Source organism: Artemia franciscana, chromosome 5 (genome assembly GCF_032884065.1).
Source record: "Artemia franciscana chromosome 5, ASM3288406v1, whole genome shotgun sequence".
Lineage (NCBI taxonomy): Eukaryota > Metazoa > Arthropoda > Branchiopoda > Anostraca > Artemiidae > Artemia > Artemia franciscana.
The window spans coordinates 32,256,647-32,277,207 of record NC_088867.1 but is presented as its reverse complement, the minus strand read 5'-3'; the positions used below and the strand labels follow the sequence as shown (position 1 = coordinate 32,277,207).

General features: G+C 35.8%; 1 protein-coding gene across 2 annotated transcripts in view; it reads right to left on the bottom strand.

Annotated features, from left to right (window-relative positions):
• Positions 1-20,561, bottom strand: part of LOC136027282 (rho GTPase-activating protein 44-like) — a 103,604-nt gene that overhangs the window by 72,202 nt on the left and 10,841 nt on the right. The window contains exon 2 of one of the 2 annotated variants that reach the window (XM_065704370.1): positions 17,174-17,278. In XM_065704370.1, coding sequence (XP_065560442.1) covers positions 17,174-17,238 — 65 coding nt within the window. In that variant the 5' untranslated portion in view covers positions 17,239-17,278. Of the gene's footprint in view, positions 1-17,173; positions 17,348-20,561 lie in introns of both variants that reach the window. The other variant, XM_065704372.1, reaches the window with a different exon arrangement.

Genomic DNA, 20,561 nt, shown 5'->3' with positions numbered 1-20,561 from the left:
AGGTTATAAAAGTTTGTTACGTAAGTTAATTCTTAAGTTACGTATATTTTTTACTAATAAAAACGTTCGTTAAAAATTAAAAGTTCTAGTTGCCTTTTTAAGTAACCGAAAAATTGGAGGGCAACTAGGCCTCCTTCTCCACCCCTTATTTCTCAATATCGTCTGATCAAAGCTAATGATCAAAGCTGATCAATAAGTTAAGTTTCATTGAACAGCTGCAAACAATAGAAATTCAACACACTTTCATAACCACAAATTGCTGAAGGAAAACAAAATTATCCGTTTTAATGTAAGAAACAAATATAGTGATGAGATACATATAGAGCTGAGTTAAACGAAAAGAACTACTTTATGAACACTGCTATTCCGTTTTCTTCTCCCTATTAAATAAAAAAACAAGTTTTTTCAACGGAAAGTAAGGAGCTACATTAAAATTTAAAACGAACAGGAATTACTTCGTATATGAAAGGGGCTGCTTCCTCATCAACGCCCCGCTCTTTACGCTAAAGTTTGACTCTTTCTCTTAACACTACTTTTTAAAACAGTAAAAAACTTTAGCGTAAAGAGCGGGGTGTTGATGAGGAGGCAGCCAATTTCATATACGAAGTAATTTCTGTTCGTTTTAAGTTTTAATGCCCCTCCTCACTTTCCGTTAAAGAAACTTGTTTTTTTTCTTTATTATTATTTAATTTCTGAACGTTTCTGAATCAATGCATGTTTTGATTTTGGCTCTCCGCAGATGAATAATTAAAAAGAAATTTGCATATTCATTTTTTTTGGACTAAATGGCTTTCTCATAGTTTTGATCGAATGATTTTGAGAAAAAAAGGAGCTAGGGAGGAGGCCTAGTTGCCCTCCGATTTTTTGGTTACTTAAAAAGGCAACTAGAACTTTTAATTTTTTACGAATGTTTTTATTAGTAAAAGATATACGTAACTTACAAATTAGCTTACGTAACGAACTTCTGTATTCTCATGTTTTTATTACGTATATGGGGGATTCACCCCCTCGTCAGTACCTCGCTCTTTACACTAAAGCTTAACTTTTGTCCTAATTTCTTAAGAATGACCCCTGAATTAAAAGCCGTAGAATAAATTTTTGATATTACTAAAAATAATTTAGCGTAAAGAGCGGGATATTAGGATGAGGTGAGCCCATCATATGCGCAATAATTTCTGTTCGTTTTAAGTTTTAATTCTTCCTTACTTTCAGTTGAAAAAAACTTCTTTCATATTTATTTTTTCATTTTTTTAAATAATGCTAGAAAATCCTGCGCTCCCTTCATGAAAATTTTCTTCGCCCACGACAAATTCCTCCAAGGAAAGTTCCCCCAACATATCTCCCTCTTCTCAACCCCCCCCCCACAACCAAAAAATCCTCCTGAAAATGTCTGTACACTTCCAAATAACCATTACTATATGTAAGCACTGGTCAAAGTTTGTAACTTGTAGCCCCTCCCACGGGGACTGTGGGGGAGTAAGTCCCCCCAAAGACGAAATAAGGTTTTTCGACTACGGTGAATAAAATGGCTATCTCAGAATTTTGATCCAGTGACATTGGGAAAATAATTAGAATGGGGCCTAGGTGCCCTCCAATTTTTTGGTCACTTAAAAAGGGCACTAGAACTTTTCATTTCCGTTAGAATGAGCCCTCTCGCAAGATTCTAGGACCCCTGGGTCGATACGATCACCCCTGGGAAAAAAAAACAAATAAACACGCATTCGTGATCTGTATTCTGGCAAAAAATGCGAAATTCCACATTTTTATAGATAGGAACTTGATCCTGTGATCCTACTTGATCCTACAAGAAGATTCTCTGATACGCTTAATCTGATGGTGTGATTTTCGTTAGATTGTATGACCTTTAGTGGGTGTTTCCCCCTATTTTCGAAGATGAGGCAAATTTTCTCAGGCTCGTAACTTTTGATGGGCAAAACTAATCTTCATGAAACTTATCAAACAGTTCGTGGTAACGAACTGTAGTAAGGAGCGACCCGGCTCAATAGTAAACGAAACTCTAAAAAACGGAATTTCGATTCTAAAATATATCAAAAGAATCGGATTTTTATGCTGATTTTAAATGTATAAGTTTCATCAAATTTAGTCTTTGTCATCAAAAGTTACGAGCCTGAGAAAATTTGCCTTATTTTGGAAAATAGGGGGTAACACCCCCTAAAAGTCATAGGATCTTAACGAAAATTACACCATCGCATTCAGCGTATCAGAGAACCCTAAACACAAAATTCCAAGGTCCAATCTACAAAAATGTGGAATTTCGTATTTTTTGCCAGAAGACAAATCACAGGTGCGTGTTTATTTGTTTTTTGTTTTTTGTTTTTTTTTTCCCAGGGGTCATCGTATCGACCAAGTGGTCCTAGAGTGTTGCAAGAGGGCACATTCTAACGGAAATGAAAAGTTCTAGTGCCCTTTTTAAGTGACCAAAAAAATTGGAGGGCACCTAGGCCCCCTCCCACGCTCATTTTTTTCCCAAAGTCAACGGATCAAAATTTTGAGATAGCCATTTTGTTCCGCATAGTCGAAAACCATAATAACTTTGTCTTTGGGGATGACTTACCCCCCACAGTCCCTGGGGGAGGGGCTGCAAGTTACAAACTTTGACCAATGTTTACATACAGTAATGGTTACTGGGAAGTGTACCGATGTTATCAGGGGGATTTTTTTGGTTTGGGTGTGGGGTTCAGGGGAGGGGGCTATATGGGAGGATCTTTCCTTGGAGGAGTATTTCATGGGGGAAGAGAAATTCAATGAAAAGGGCGCAGGACTTTCTAGCCTTACTATAAAGAAAAACAATGAAAATATAAACATGAAAAAGTTTTTTCAATTGAAAGTAAGGAGAAGTATTAAAACTTAAAACGAACAGAGATTATTACGCATATGAAGGGTTCTAAAAATACTTTAGCATAAAGAGCGAGGTTTTTAGGAGGAGATAAATACTTCGCTCTTTCTGCTAAATTTTTTTTAAATAATTTCAACTATTTATTCTACGGCCTTTCTGATTCAGGGGTCATTCTTAAAGAATTGGGATAAAACGTAACGTAAGTTATGTACGTTTGTTATGTAAGTTAATTCTTAAGTTACGTTTTTTTTTACTAATAAAAACGTTCGTTAAAAATTAAAAGATCTAGTTGCCTTTTTGAGTAACCGAAAAATTGGAAGGCAACTAGACCTCCTTCCCCACCCCTTATTTCTCAAAATCGTCTGATCAAAACTAAGAGAAAGCCATTTAGCCAAAAAAAGAATTAACATGCAAATTTCATTTTAGTAATTTATGTACGGAGAGCCAAAATCAGACATGCATTAAGGGGGTGATTAAGTGAACTGATGGAACTCGAAAATCCCATGTTAAATTGAAAATTTATATTTAAAAAGTACTCAAGTATTCATTGGCGGAAGATGCCGCTTTTAATATCAGGCCATAGCTTCTTGAAGATGCTACAAAATGTTTGAAAGGATTTTGTTCTATTTCCTCTAATTGCTTAGAAATCTTAGAAAATGTCTAGGGATTTTTCACAAGTGTACTCTATGAAGGATATTGCTTTTGGAACAAAATTGGTACTATCATGTGCAGAAGACAATAACCTATAAGATGATTGGAACCATTTTTTGATGTATTTTCCTGTTTTCTAACAGTCCCCTAGAATATTTTCAGCTACCTGAAATTTTTACAAGTCGGTTGCCATAAAGAGTCGTTTCAGATCGCCGATAATAACCCCTAGAGACGAAAATGACAAGCTGGAATAATCAGCTGCTTGTTAATAGTGTGAAATTTTCATAAATTATTTCAATGCAATGAAGAAACATAGAAATGAGAAATAGTCAGGAGCCTTCAGGAAAGTTATGCACAAAAAGCCGAAATCATGGGGAAAATTAAATCAAAGCGAGGTATGGAACTGCGAAACTGCGAGAAATTTGGGGATAGGCTAGTGGATAAAGAACCGAAAAGAGTCTAAGGCGGACTATTGCATGGAAGTTGGAAAGAATGGACTGGTCAACCCCAAACGAGGCCACGACTACTTTTACCAAGTACAATCAGTCAGCTTGAATGTGCTCAGCTATATACTTGCTTTTTCATGATTTTTACCCAGAAAGACTTCTAAATTGAAAAGATAGACCGCAATCCAGGCTTTTGGACCGAAAAGATTTTTCCCAAGCTGAAAGGATTCTTCATTGATGCTTTGATCCCAAAGTTCCACAGGGGGTTCCAATACAAGAGCCGTACTTATAAGATTAATCGTCTAGTACCGGTAACAGGAAAATTCATTTTCCTTACATTCTATCCTTCTTTGTAGTTACATACTTAATTGTATTGTCATTTGAAATAAAATACCTTTGTTTATATTGCTTGTCCTCCAACTTTATCAAACAGTTCGTAGTAACGAACTGTAGTAAAGAGCGACCCGGCTCAATAGTAACCGAAACTCTAAAAAATGGAATTTTGGTACCAATAGCTACATCAAAAGAATCGCATTTTAATGCTGATTTTAAATATATTAAATAAAAAAACAAGTTTTTTCAACTGAAAGTAAGGAGCGACATTAAAACTTAAAACGAACAGAAATTACTTCGTATATAAAAGGGGCTGCTTCTTCATCAACGCCCCGCTCTTTACGCTAAAGTTTGACTCTTTCTCCCAACTCTTCTTTTTAAAACAGTAAAAAACTTTAGCGTAAAGAGCGGGGCGTTGATGAGGAAGCAGCCCCTTTTATATACGAAGTAATTTGTGTCCGTTTTGAGTTTTAATGTCGCTCCTTACTTTCAGTTGAAAAAACTTGTTTTTTTATTTAATTTCTGAATGTTTTTGAATAAATGCATGTTTTGATTTTGGCTCTCCGCAGAGTAATAATTGAAACAAAATTTGAATTTTTTTTTTTTTTTTTTTTTTTTTTTTGCTGAATGGCTTACTCATAATTTTGATCGAATGATTTTGGGAAAAAAGAGCGGGGGAGGAAGCCTAGTTGCCCTCCAATTTTTTGGTTAATAAAAAAAGGCAACTAGAAATTTAATTTATTACGAATGGTTTTATAAGTAAAAGATATACGTAACTTATAAACTAGCTTACGTGAAGAATTTTTTATTCTCATATTTTTATTACACATATGAGAGGGTTCACCCCGTCGTCAGTACCTCTCTCTTTACACTAAATCTTAAATTTTGGCCCAATTAATTAAGAATGACCCCTGAATCACAAAAGCCGTAGAATAAATAGTTGACATTACTAAAAATACTTTAGCGTAAAGAGCGAGGTATTAGGAGGAGGTGAGCCCCTCATATGGGTAATAATTTCTGTTCGTTTTCAGTTTTGATGCTGCTCCTTACTTCCAGCTGAAAAAAAACTTTTTCATATATATTTTTTCATTGTTTTTTTTTTTAATAATGTTAGTAAATCCTGCGCTCCCTTCATGGAAATTTTCTTCCCCCATGACCAAGTCCTCGATGGAAAGTTCCCCCAGTATATCCCCCTCTTTTCGACCCCTCTCCCCGACCAAAAAATTCTCCTGAAAACACCTGTACACTTCCCAATAACCATTACTATATGTAAGCACTGGTCAAAGTTTTTAACTTGTAACCCCTCCCACGGAGACTATGGAGGAGTAAGTCGTCTCCAAAGACATAGTTATAAGGTTTTTCGACTACGTTGAATAAAATGGCTATCTCAGAATTTTGATCCGTTGACTTTGGGAAAATAATTAGCGTGGCCTAGGTGCCCTCCAATTTTTTTCGTCGCTTAAAAAGGGCACTAGAACTTTTTATTTCCGTTTGAATGAGCCCTCTCGCAACATTCTAGGACAATTTGGTGGATACGATCACCCCTGGAAAAAAAACAAAACAAAAAAAAACAAATAAACACGCATCCGTGATCTGCCTAAAAGTCATAGAACACTACTGTAGAAATTTCAAGCTCCTATCTGCAAAATGTGGAATTTTGTATTTTTTGTCAGAAGGCAGATCACAGATGCGTGTTTATTTGTTGTTTTTTTTTTTCAGGGGTGATCGTATCAACCCAGTGGCCCTAGAATGCTGCAAAAGGGCTCATTCTAACGGAAATGAAAAGTTCTAGTGCCTTTTTTAAGTGACCAAAATCTCGGAGGGCACCTAGGCCCCCGTCCCACGCTAATTATTTTTCCAAAGTAACCGGATCAAAATTCTGAGATAGCCATTTTATTCAGCGTAGTCGGAAATCCTTATAACTAAATCCTTATAAGTGTACAGACGTCTTCAGGGGCGTTTTCATTTGGTCTGGGGCAGGGTTGAGAAGAGAGGGATATGCTGGGGAAACTTTTCATGGAGGAAGAAAATTTCCATGAAGGGAGCGCAGGATTTCCTACTATTATTAAAAAAAAACAATGAAAAAATAAATATGACAAAGTTTTTTCAACTGAAAGTGAGGAGCAGCATTAAAACTTAAAAGGAACAGAAATTATTACGCATATGAGGGGCTCACCTCCTCCTAATACCTCGCTCTCTACGCTAAAGTATTTTTAGAATTTCAACTATTTATTCTACGGCTTTTGTAATTCAGGGGTCATTCTTAAGAAATCGGGACAAAATTTAAGCTCTAGTGTGAAGAGGGAGGTACTGTTGAGGGGGTGAGCCCCCCTCATATATGTAATAAAAATGTGAGAATACAGAAGTTCCTTACGTAAGCTAATTTGTAAGTTACGTATGTCTTTAACTAGTAAAATTTATTTTTACTAATAATTTTACTAATAAAAAAAATTCGTAAGAAATTAAAAGTTCTAGTTGCCTTTTCAGGTAACCAAATAATCGGAGAGCAACTATACCTCCTTCCTCGCTCCTATTTTTTTCTCAAAATCGTTTGGTCAAAACTATGAGAAACCCATTTAGCCAAAAAAATAAATACCCAAATTTCGTTTTAATTATTCATCTGTGGAGAGCATAAATCAAAACATGCATTGATTAAAAAACGTTAAGAAATTAAATTAAATAAAAACAAGTGTTTTTAACTGAAAGTAAGGAGTGACATTAAAACATAAAACGAACAGAAATTACTTCATATATGAAAGCGGCTGTCTCCTCATCAATGCCCCGGTCTTCACGCTAAAGTCTGACTCTTCCTCTTAACTCTATTTTTTAATACAGTAAAAAACTTCAGCGTAAAGAGCGGGGCGTTCATGAGGAAGCAGTCCCTTTCATATACGAAGTAATTTCTGTTCGTCTTAAGTTTTAATGTCACTCCTTACTTTCAGTTTTATTTTTTTTTTAATTTAATTTGTAAGAAAACTTTGGTTTTCTAAGAATCCTCGAAGAAAGCTTTCAACTAAGTTCGCTGTTTAGTTTCGAATTAATGAAATGAGGTATTTTAAATAGCCTATCCCTAGGAAATAAAGTGGAAAAAACAATAAATTTTAAAATGCATTCTATGCATGCCGTCACAGCTGCATATACATGGGCATTTTGTACTTGAGAATGATAGTGCTCTTTTGCTCATTTTCTAATCTCCCTTGGTCGGTAACCAAGCTTTGCAAGACACTGTCAAATATATTATTATTTCTCGGCTGAAGCATCTCACCAAAGGAAGCTGTCAATCAAAACCTTTGACAAGACTTGATAATTGGTGCTATTTGAAGTTTTGACAATCGACGATCTCTAGAGAATTAAAAGACAGAAGGGTAACCTTACTTCAATTCTGAAGCTCGATGTTTTCAAGTTCACTTAATCACGGCCTTAATTCAAAAACTTTCAGAAATTAAATAAAAAAAACAAGTTTTTTTTAAATGAAAGTAAGGAGCGACATTAAAACTTAAAACGAACAGAAATTACTCCGTATATGAAAGGGGCTTTTCCTCCTCGACACCCCGCTCCTTACGCTAAAGTTTTTTATTGTTTTAAAAAGTAGAGTTGCGAGAAAGAATCAAACTTTAGCGCAAGGAGCGGGGTGTCGAGGAGGAAAAGCCCCTTTCATATACGGAGTAATTTCTGTTCGTTTTAAGTTTTAATGTCGCTCCTTACTTTCATTTAAAAAAACTTGTTTTTTTTATTTAATATATTTAAAACCAGCATTAAAATGCAATTCTTTTGATGTAAATATTTGTATCAAAATTTCATTTTTTAGAGTTTCGGTTACTATTGAGCCGGGTCGCTCCTTACTACAGTTCGTTACCACGAACTGTTTGAAAAAGAATAGACACTTAATTTTTGTCTTATCCCTCAGGAAAGGCGACAAAATGTTTACAAGTATCCTAGAAGATCCGCATTAGAAGAAAACATGGCCTCTCGTTGATATTAAGTTCAGATAACTTCTCTTAAATCAAGAGTTCAGTTTCTTGCTATGACCAAAGTTTCTAATATCCTTATTAAGAATGGAGCAAAGGGAAGTCTCCAATTTCACTAGAAAATTATTAAATTTTAGGAGGCACAAGTGAAATCATTCTTCTAACTTAGTCCCAAACACTAAAACGAAATCACAAACTCAACCAAATTCCCAAAAAGAAACCGTTGGTTTAAGTAGATTGCACCACTTTTAGACCCTTGTGAAACTGATCCTTACTGAATCCGAAATTTTTTCTATTTACTTTGTGAAAAAAATGACAAGGGGGCAATTTTGTTGGTTTTGAATGACAATACCAAGCAAAGCAATTTTTCAATGAAAATACTAAAAAAAGAAGATATTTTTCAAACTCTAGGAGGGAAGATCTTAGGAGGTAAACGCCCCTCCCTCTCAATCGATACCACGGAGCAAGGGAGTCGTCGCTCGTTCTAACTTCAATCCGAAATACTCCCTGCTTGCATGTCTGCTTGAACGGAGCTTTCCACTCGAAGGCAGAAACATTTCTCGAAAAACTCACAGCTTGGCAGGTCAACTTCAGATAGTCCTCTCTGATATAGTCAATAACTCTTACCACTTTATCGCAATAAACAGAAACGGAGGTATACGAAAAAATAGGCCAAAAACAAAATTATAGGTCCCACAAAACAATTATTTATACATCATTACATATATCAAATTTTAAAATCATTATGAATGTATGGGGGAGGAAAGGGGGTTGGTCCTACCCCAAAATTAATTCCCGTGCGTGTAATTTCTGTAGACGCTATACAAACAGTGTAAAGCAAAAAATATATATATATAATTTTTTTTTTAGCCCAAACAACAAAGTAAAAAAAAAAGGAAACAAACCAACTTGAAACCTGTCATTATTTGTTAACTGTGAAATACAGAACTCTTATTTTACATGCGTGTCACATTAAATCCAGAACTAGGAAGCAAAAACAGTGAATTGTAGAAATTTATAATGGAGGATGGGAAGCGATAGGAGAATTAAAGCCGTGTTTCACAAATGTGTTTTTCAAGACCCAACTCATGTCTATGATAAAGTATTAGAAACGCTTCGGAACCCTTTGGTGAAAACACTGCTTGACTTTCATAAGACAAGAAGCAGAAGAGTTAGTCAGAGCCTTTGCTGCTAATTTATGAACTTGTATTGCAAGATCCTTTCAAGCATACTGAAAATTGATGAAAAAGGGAATATGGATATTTTTACCCCTTCAACAAGAATGTCAGGCCATTAAAGCATGAAAGAGCATGGCTTCGCTAGTGAGTGACCCATTACTCGAGAGAGGACAACTTGCACTGTTTCGCAAAGCGTTTTGAGGCTTTTACGTTGCAGCAAATACCCAAACAAAAGCATGCTTCAACTTTGAAAATCTTACTTTGGAATTTGCCAAAGTCTTAGTGCCAAAATTTGTCAATGAACTGGGCTTTAGAATTCTATCAACCCATCTCGACAAGTTTTGTACACCCTTATGAATAAAGCAAAGATTGATGCAGACTGGAAACATCAAGTAATGACTGACTTCTCAGTAAATCTGTATCATCAAAATGTATCAGGAAAAGAACACTGGATACATACTTGATCCGACGAATAGTGGTCGAGATGTGCATTTTCTTCATCCCAAAATATTGATCCAACGGGTACTGACTCTTTCCTTTAGCAATATCGTGACAGAGACTATTCAGTGAGCTAAAAAACGTTAAAAATGAGCAACACAACCGTCTTACTCAGTCAATGACAACTGGTCTAATGGGAGTACAAATATATAATGAAGATACCTGATAAAACAGCCATATCAATGGTCTTGGATTATCAAATGCAAAGAAAGCTAACACTAGCAAAGACTAAAACTTCCTCAGAAAAGGCAGCTTTACTAGTGTCCAAGCGCTAGCATTTTTTTTGTAAACAATTCTCTTCATTGCCAAATGAAACAAAATGTTCGTGAATAATATGTCCCAGTTCCGACAATGATGTGCAAATAAATACTTAAGGCATTTTTTTTGTTGCTCATTTATTTTTCGTTTTCAGGAAGTCACATGTCTTTGGCGCAAGCAAGGACCATGGCTTCCTCTTTCCTTACTTCACCTTGCAATTAGTGACATCCCGTTCACATCGGGTTTTGTCAAGAGAGAACGCTCCAAATGAGCAATGCAGCCAGAGCCAAGTAATACCACAACTGCAAAGAAGACCATGTGGATACGATTCATACGATGGCGTCACTAATCAAGACGAGAGATTAAGGGTGAGGTTGCATATTTTGGAATCCTGCTTTGGCGATTTTTTTATTTTGAAGAAGCTGACTAGTGGGCGCTGGTGACTGATTAAAACCTTGATACTTGTATCCTTTTTCTTCATTGATGGTAATCCATATGGGACTTAAGCATATTCGCAACCACGATAATCCTAACGACTTTAAAAAAAAATTCGTTCAAATGTGTCCAATCACGAGAGCACAAGTGAATAGTTCCTTTGCTTATGGACGAATAAGTAAAGGTACTATTTAGCAATAAAAAAGTCTGTGCTGCTTAGCAAATGCTAGAAGACAGGTTTAGAGATGTGGAAAAAGCAGCATCTTTCAGCAGAGCATATTTGGACAGTTGTTCTGAATGGCAACATAAACTACATACTTTTTTAATTAAAAGTATTATTCTATCTGTGTAAATAAACTTGTGATCATTTTGGACAAAAAAAAAAGACTGCACGGTTTGTGCATCGTGTAGCTGCACCTTCAATACATACAGCAGAGGCAATTTAGAGTTTTTTGCCGAGTAGGAAGGGACTTTTAGCGGTTTTCCTACTATCCAATGGGATTTCGATAAAAAAATCGTGGAAACACTGCTTGGTCGCTGTTACAATTTTGAAGAGATATAAACAGGAACTGAAAATAGATTTAGATTCGTACATGTCCCGCCAGTTGAGACATGGTCAGATTATTTTGAAAATGGGGAGTCAGAATATGTCAAGGTGAATGACTCGAATGGTTCAGAGGATAGAGAGTTAGGTCTAGGGACGGTAACATATCCTTTAAGAGAGAGTGATTAAGACTTAATTAGGCCTGTATCTCAACAAGAAACTTGGGATCAGGTGAAAAAGATGAATGGTAATTCGCGTCCACAGACAGATGATCTATCTACAAAGACCCTGAGGTTAGGAAGGGCAGCTTAAAAACCCATGTTGGCCGCAAATTTCTCGTTTGAAGGGGAGAAAGCTTTTTGGTTTCACTCATGGGACCCTTCGGCAGCAGTGCTTCTTTATAAGAATGAATTAATAAATAAAAGGAATTTATAAAAGGAAGTTACATGAAAAATTCAGGTCTATCTTTATGGGAAATGTGGTAAGTAAATTGTTTTGTAAGGTTCTGGACTTTAAGCTAAGAGATTGGTTAGATAAGAAGAAAATACTTAGCCCGATGCAAGCGGATTCAGGTTGACATTCAACACTTTGGACGATTTGAATATCGTGCGGTCCTCCTCTTTTCGGTCTTTTTCTTTTCTTTTCTTTCTCTTCGTCGCCCCCTTTTTTTTCTCTTTTTTTTGATAAATAGAGTCGATTCGTTGCCGGCTTGCCGTCTTGTCTTGTAACAATAATAGCAGATATATATCAGAGGGTGAAATTTGTTGTGAAGGTTATGGGAAAATTTTCTAGGCTGATTATGTCTCATGAGGGTGTAAAACAAGGATGAACTTTATTCCCTAAGCTTTTCTCCTTGATTGTTAATGATTCAGATAGTTTTATGAGAAGTATTAGAGCCCCCTTATGTATCTTTGGATTGGTTTAGGCTATCATGTATATTATTCGCAAGATGACATAGCTCTAGTGGCGGATAGCAGAGATAATTTCAGAAGCAATTAGATATAATAAAAAATTATTTAGAAAAGAAGGATTTAGAGTTGAACGCTAAGAAGTCAGTAGTATTAGTATTTAGGAGCAAAGGAGATGTTAATTCCGAGGTTGATTTTAATTTTCGAGGAACGATGTTAGAGGATAAAGAAATACTTGTTTATTTCGATGTTGAGTTTAGTGCATTAAGGGGGATGTCTAGGCATATAGAAGGTTGTGACTCAAGGGGTTACAGGGTAATAAATTTGCTTTTGAGAAGTAATTTAGGTCATCTAGCTGACATGAGAATCCAGAAAAGCTTTCCAGACAAAAGTAGCTTCTAGTCTACATTGGGGTTCTGAGGTTTGGAGTTTTGGCAAAGCAGCTAAGCTAGAAGTAGTTCAGCTAAGACATTTTAAGAGAATGTTAGGATTCATTTAGTTAATACATTCATAATGTTAGGTTTTTTTATTTAAAGGAGTGTTACATTGGTTAGAATGGCGAAATTCTGGGAGAAAACAATTAGGCTACCTAGAGTTCGACTTCTTAAGTCAGCTTATTTGGAGAGCTTGAAGGACGGTAGACGTGATTCGTGGCCAAATCAGGTCAAAAAAATACTGGACCTTTATGACCTTTCGGAGATGTGGAATGAAGGAAAAGGTCCAATGGGTGAAAACGTCTCAGTATGGAAAGAAGTCCAGTGAACCCTAAATGACCAAAAAATCCAAGAGGAAGTCCAGCGAACCCTAAATAACCAAGAAATCCAAGAGTGGCAAGCTCATTAGGACCAATCTATGTCTTCGAGGTTTTACTCCCAAGCTAAAGAGTGTTTGGGGGCTGAGGTTTATTTTACACTTGGGTTGAATAAAGAGGATTTGAAGAATTTGTTGTTGGTAAGAGAGGATAGTTTGGATTTAGGTGAGGGAAGAAAATATTTGGAAGAGTTTAGGCTGGCGACTGAACCCTATTTTGGCTTATGTATGGATGTGTGAATGATAATTCATTTGATTTTGTATCCGAATGTGAAGAGATGTCTGAATTGCGTAATGAAAGTTTTGGATGAGTGTTTGGGAGTGAATGCTGGTTAATTTTGGGAGCGGATGGCTGAGAGGAACGCATGTAATATTAAACAGTTGTATAAGTTTCCCCGTTTAGGCATTAAAAATAGGGAGTCATGTTTGAGAAGATAGCTTATTATGGTTTTAGGATTTGATTTTTATTGTTATTGGTGTTTATTGGTTAAAATGTTGATTCTTGGTGTGTTTCTTTTGTCTTTTTGTTTATTCATATTATCTAAAGTTGTATTCTGCTCCTGAGCTTTGTTTGTAGACTGTGTACTGTGTTGCTATGGCCTGCAGGCTTTTTGTAATAAATCTGATCTTATCATAGTGCTGTTGACAAGCACTATAAAAGTAAGTTTTTTACTGTTTTAAAAAGAAGAGTAGAGAGAAAGAGTCAAACTTTAGCGTAAAGAGCGGGGCGTTGATGAGGAAGCAGCCCCTTTCATATACGAAGTAACTTCTGTTCGTTTTAAGTTTTAATGTCGCTCCTTACTTTCAGTTAAAAAAACTTGTTTTTTTTATTTAATTTCTGAACGTTTTTGAATCAATGCATGTTTTGATTTTGGCTATCCGCAGAGGAATAATTAAAACGAAATTTGCTTTTTTTTTTTTTTTTTTGGCTAAATGGCTTTCTCATAATTTTGATCGAATGATTTTGAGAAAAAAGAGCGGGGGAGGAAGCCTAGTTGCCCTCCGATTTTTTGGTTAATTAAAAAGGCAACTAGAACTTTTAATTTTTTACGAATCTTTTTATTAGTAAAAGATTTATGTAACTTATAAATTAGCTTACGTAAAGAACTTTTGTATTCTCATGTTTTTATTACATATGAGGGGGTTACACTAAAGCTTAAATTTTGTCCTAATTCATTAAGAATGACCCTCTGAATCACAAAAGCCGTAAAATAAATGGTTGAAATTACTAAAAATACTTTAGTGTGTAGAGCGAGGTATTAGGAGGAGGTGAGTCCCTCATATTTGTAATAATTTCTGTTTGTTTTAATTTTTAATGCTGCTCCTTACTTCCAGCTGAAAAAAAGTTTTTCATATTTAGTTTTTCATTGTTTTTTTTTTGAATAATGCTAGTAAATCCTGCGCTCCCTTCATGGAAATTTTCTTCCCCCATGACAAATTCTCGATGGAAAGTTCCCCCAGCATATCCCCCTCTTCTCAACCCCTCCCCCCAACCAAAGAAATCCTCCTGAAAACGCCTGTATACTTCCCAATAACCATTACTATATGTAAGCACTGGTCAAAGTTTGTAACTTGTTGCCCCCTCCCACGGGGACTGTGGGGGAGTAAGTCGTCCCCAAAGACATAGTTATAAGGTTTTTCGACTACACTGAATAAAATGGCTATCTCTAGAATTTTGATCCGTTGACTTTGGGGAAATAATTAGCGTGGGAGGGGGCCTAGGTGCCCTCCAATTTTTTTGGTGACTTAAAAAGGGCACTAGAACTTTTCATTTCCGTTAGAATGAGCCATCTTGCAACATTCTAGGACAACTGGGTCGACACGATCACCCCTGGGAAAAAAAAAAAAAACAAAAAACAAATAAACACGCATCCGTGATCTGCCTTCTGGCAAAAAATACAAAATTCCACATTTTTGTAGATAGGAGCTTGAAACTTCTACAATATGGTTTTCTGATACACTGAATCTGATGGTGTAATTTTCGTTAAATCGCTTGCGTAAAGAATTTTTTATTCTCATGTTTTTATTACACATATGAGAGGGTTCGCCTCCTCGTCAGTACCTCTCTCTTTACACTAAATCTTAAATTTTTTCCTAATTCATTAAGAATGACCCCTGAATCACAAAAGCCGTAGAATAAATAGTTGACATTACTAAAAATACTTTAGCGTAAAGAGCGAGGTATTAGGAGGAGGTGAGCCCCTCATATGGGTAATAATTTCTGTTCGTTTTAAGTTTTAATGCTGCTCCTTAATTCCAGCTGAAAAAAAAATTCATATGTATTTTTTCTTTTTTTTTTAAATAATGCAAGTAAATCCTGCGCTCCCTTCATGGAAATTTTCTTCCCCCATGACAAATTCCTCGATGGAAAGTTCCCCCAGTATATCCCCCTCTTCTCAACCCCTCCCCCCAACCAAAACATCCTCCTGAAAACGCCTGTACACTTCCCAATAACCATTACTATATGTAAGCACTGGTCAAAGTTTGTAACTTGTAGCCCCTCCCACGGGGACTGTGGAGGAGTAAGTCGTTTCCAAAGACATGGTTATAAGGTTTTTTGACTACGCTGAATAAAATGGCTATCTCAGAATTTTGATCCGTTGACTTTGGGAAAATAATTAGCGTGGGAGGGGGCCATGTTTGTAGATAGGAGCTTGAAACTTCTATAGTAGGGTTCTCTGATGATTTCGTTAAGATTCTATGACTTTTAAGGGGTGTTTCCCCCTATTTTCTAAAAAAACGCAAATTTTCTCAGCCTAGCAACTTTTGATGGGTAAGACTAAACTTGATGAAACTTATATATTTAAAATCAGCATTTAAATGCGATTCTTTTGATGCAGCTATTGGTATAAAAATTCCATTTTTTAGAGTTTTGGTTACTATTGAGCCGGGTCGCTCCTTACTACAGTTCGTTACCACGAACTGTTTGATCAACACAAAGGGTGCCAATTCACAAATGTAAGGAGAGAGCAAGTAATAATTCTTCTTTTAAAAAAATAAAGATACAATTTTTTTTTCAAAATTTAGGGGGAAGGCAACATAATCTTTTCAATTTTTTTCATTTGAAATGCTAAAAAATGTATTTCCCCACATCTAAAATGGACAATAACATATAGAGGGCAATAATCTCCAGCTCTCAACCGATTCACGCTTCTACAATAGGGTATATTTGTTGTATTCTAAATGATTTCAGTAAAACATGAGCAACAGATTTTGGCATACAGGGAAAGAGAAGAGGAGGAGGATAGCCTCACTTGTATTTAGGATGACTACTGTTTGCGTTATGGTTTATTGTGGCTTTCTACATTCCCTTGAAAAAAATCGTGTTATTTTATTTCTGCTCGATTCCAATATTGTACATTGAATACAACATATAAAGTTCTGAAAATAATGAGGGGTAGTATCATCCTTTCAACATCCTCTCTCCTTTAAAGACTGGAATATTGCTTTTTCACCACGACATTTCGACGCTGTGTCAGGGACGCACATGGCGAGGGCCAAGGTCTGCCTTTCCCTAGTAGGGCTTTTTCTTAACATTGCGGAAGGGCTTTTTCGTAAGATTTCTTAAGATTGTTACTTTTGAAATCACTTGAAAATGTTTCCGTTTTTTATTGTAAACCATTTGAAAAACGAAAAATAAATTTGATTGATTTGACAGAAAGAAGCAAATGAAGGGGCAGTTTCAGCAGGCACAAACACAGGATTTTTTTGTTTTGTTTTCTGGGGGGGGGGGTAAAACTCTAAAACTGGCAAAATTATACAAATAAAATAGAGTTGTATTGAAAAATTACTGTAAAATCCAGATATTGAGAAAGGCAGTGAACTCAAAGACTAATGCCCTCATGTATTAGTGCCAGAGCTTAGCTGCGTTTACATATTTGGTGTTTTCCTCATTTCAAGCCATTGTGAACCATTTATTGGTGATTTTATGTGGGGACTATAGTAACAATGGGGCTAACCAATGGCAGCAGGGATTGGAAGAAAACTTAATCCCAGCACTTGGGGTTTTAGGTAGCTTCCCTGGCATTTCGATATAATAGCATCTAAACTAGACTAGTATTTATAAGAATTTCAATTTGTTTTAACTTTTAAACAAAGGTTATTAATCATGAAAGTATTCTTAAAGAGATCAATATAAGATTAAAGTACTTCAACACAGCTAGATTATTAAAAAAAAAGTTAACTTAAATATTGAACAAATATTAGTTGCAGTTGATACGTCATAACAATGGATACACATCAATTTCAAGTTCAATAAAACTAAAATGAAACAAAATTGAATCATACCTAAATAACGACTGATTTGCCAGTCCTTTTACAAAGAAAAACTGTTTTTTCATTTTGTCAGCCATTTTCTACTATGTCATTCTTCTTTTATTCATCAACAGGAACCTAAAATAAGTCATTGGGCGAATCAGTGAGATGAACTTTATATTATCTCTATAAAGTTATTTGTAGCATCTGAAAAAAAAAACACTTAAAGTGAGTCTCAGACATAAGATGGATTTAGTCTACTTTTGTTCATAGATTTTTTTTTCTTCAATTTTAATGTCAGAACACCTAATTGATTCGTAGAAATAAATTATACTTCCACAAGGAAATCAAAGTCAGTGCAGTAGCATCTACTAAGCAAAATCTAAATGTTTCCCAAATATTTTTTATTATCTAAGTCACTTCGTATTGAAAGGTCTAGCACCTTTAGAAGGACCAAAAGTGACTGAAGCCCATTTTTTTCTGGCCCCTGGGTACTGTCAAACCATCCCTGGTATTGAATCTGAATTTCTTAAACAGTCAGTTTGCTGAAGATATTTGAAATACACCTTCTGGGATGACAAAAACCACTCAAGTCCAGAACAAGGACCAAAAATTACGCAAATTTCTCATTCTAGTGACCTTTTTAAGGGTCAAAAGTGAATGAAGGATAGCCACCCCCCCCCCTAATTAATACTGATCAAAATTTTGAGATAGTCATGTTGTTTGAAATATTTTAAGGTCCAAAAACAATGGCTTCAGGGAAGATACAACCCAAATAGCCCCGGAAACGAGGGCGATATGTATGCAATTTACCCACGGTTAACAAATAATATTTATTAATCAAAAGGGAGAATATTTAATCCTGAGTGTGTCCAAAAAGTCTAAAAGTATTAAGGAGAAACTTCGGGGAATTTTGAGGTTGATGTTGACCAAATCAGAAGACGTTATGTGAAGCAAGGATATCAAAAGGTTATATATGCAAAATCTTAAGAACAGCTAAGGGCGATGAGTAGAAAGGTTCAGTGCTACCAATACAACAACTACCACAACTGCTGTAAATGCAGCTATTTGTGACTGCAACTACTTGTGAGTGCAAGAACTTTTATCCTTGTTGCACTATTCTGTGACCTTTGATGTGATTAATTTTTATTGCAACATGGAATCTCTTTTTGGACATCATTTATCACAGCTTATCAAATAGTGTAAAAAACCAGTTTCAAGCAGATGACACTGAGAAGTTTACATGAATAAAACCTATTTAGAGGCGCAGCTCCATCTGGGTGTGCATATAACTCAACCCCCATTCAAGTCAACCCTTTGCAACTCAACACCATTCAACCTAGAGTGCTGAAGGAGTTGAACTAAATTAGGGTTAAGTGAATTGGTGCTTTTACTTTCACTGCGTCCCAGCCCCCCTCCACTCTTTCGCCTAGATATAGCTCTGGGCTGTACAAGACAAATTTATGTTGGCTGTTTTGGTTTGCATTATACCATTAAAAAAAAGTCTAAGACTATATCTAGACTTGGGGGAGGGGGAGGGGGGTCAGTTAGACTAGAAATAAATCTGAAAATAAAAAAAAATCCGTAATGTAATTGGGCTAGATATTATAATAGTGCTTAGTTTAAAATAAGACATACAGTCTATTGTTTCATGTATTAAACTGAAAATTAACCTGAACTATACTGAAAGCCCTAATACACAGGATTCATCCTTGCTAGCAAGTGTGATTTATGATAATTTAATGATAAAATCTATTGAACAAAACAGTAACAGTTTGTTTTATCGTCTTTTCTGTAATAATCATTTCCAGTCCAGCTTACTTCAATGAGAAAAAGCATATTGATGAGGTATTATCTTATCTCTTTGGTAACTTGCTCTGTCTTGAAAATTTGATCCATCATTCTCATATTCAAAAAACCTATCTTCAGGTTCCTATCCAAGATATGTACAAGGCTGTTGTAGAAAATTTAGTTGCATGTGTTTTTCTCCTGGGGTTCCCCCTCAAGATTCTAGGCCACAGATCAATCCCCCTTATTTATGAATTTGTGAATATCATGCTTCCCTGACCTTTATTAGCGAGGTTTCTTAAATGATTGAGTTCAAGTGTTTAGAGGATTTTAGTAATGGATGTGCCAAAGTACTTAGTGGTCAACACTTTGCTCACCATGCTGGAGTAGGACTTGTAATTTTGCAACTTGTACCCAAAGCATCGATTTACTGAACCAAGCTAACAAACATACAATGACAGCTTGCTTTCTATAAGTCTAACAAAATGACCATCACTACTTGCTATACTCAGACCATACAGTTCATGTTGAGGAAATAGATACTTTCTACAACGTGCTATAGTCAGTCACTAAATACATTCCTAGGGATAATGTAATATGTGCTGCTGGCTATCTAAAAGGTAAAGTAAATGCAGGTAAGTAGAAATGCCCTTAATTATCGGTAAACATGCTACGGCAAGCTGAATAAGGATAGTGCACTCTTGATCAATTATTCACTGAGCAAAAAATTTACATTAGGTGGTAGTTTGCTTCAGGCAAAAATCATTTAAATGTACTTCTGGGTACCTTCTGACAGGTGAACAAAAACCAAATCAGTCATTTTCTCATGTCATAATGTTGGAAAAGTGCCACAAATGACAAGACAGAGAAAGCAAAATTCTACTAAACGTGAGTAAGGCAAAGAGCATGGACACATCCAACTCTGCTGATACTAAAATACAAACATAAAGCAATTGTAAAATGAAAGAATTTTCATAGGCTATTTAGGAAGTTGAATAGAATATGATGGCAAAATGACCAACACACCAAGAGGGGAATCAGAAAAATGATGTTGGATCAGTTTGCTGCAGTACTAGATAGGCCTATTGTATGAGCATGAAGCTATTCTGTCAATACAATTTTTCCCCTATTGTTTCTAGATATAATCTTACACTACACACAAAAACTATACAAAACACTAACCATGCTGAAATTCTTACTTTACAATATGAAGCATGTTGCTAGCCTATTATTCAGATTTCCATGACTCCTTCCATTGTTATCAATATATTTGAACAATATATTTATCCAACTGATCCCAATTCTTTAGCAATCTCATGAAGGCTTCAACAGGTCAAGAATACAACTAGGCCTACCCATTAACACATCAGGAGGAATCAACCATGAATTAGCAGACTGGCTAATGGACATCCTGGCTGGTAGATCTCCGACTGTATGGTGCTTCACAACAGATGGCAAATGTACCTACTCCCAGCCTTGTTATGTCCTAAGCTGTGTTCCCCAGGGAACAGTTTTGGGACACACATTTTTCTTCTTTATACAGATGACATGATTCCCTAAGGCAGCAATCACTTAACCAGCAGTTACAAAGTCAGCAATTACACTGATGATACAAAACTATTTGGTGTATCTG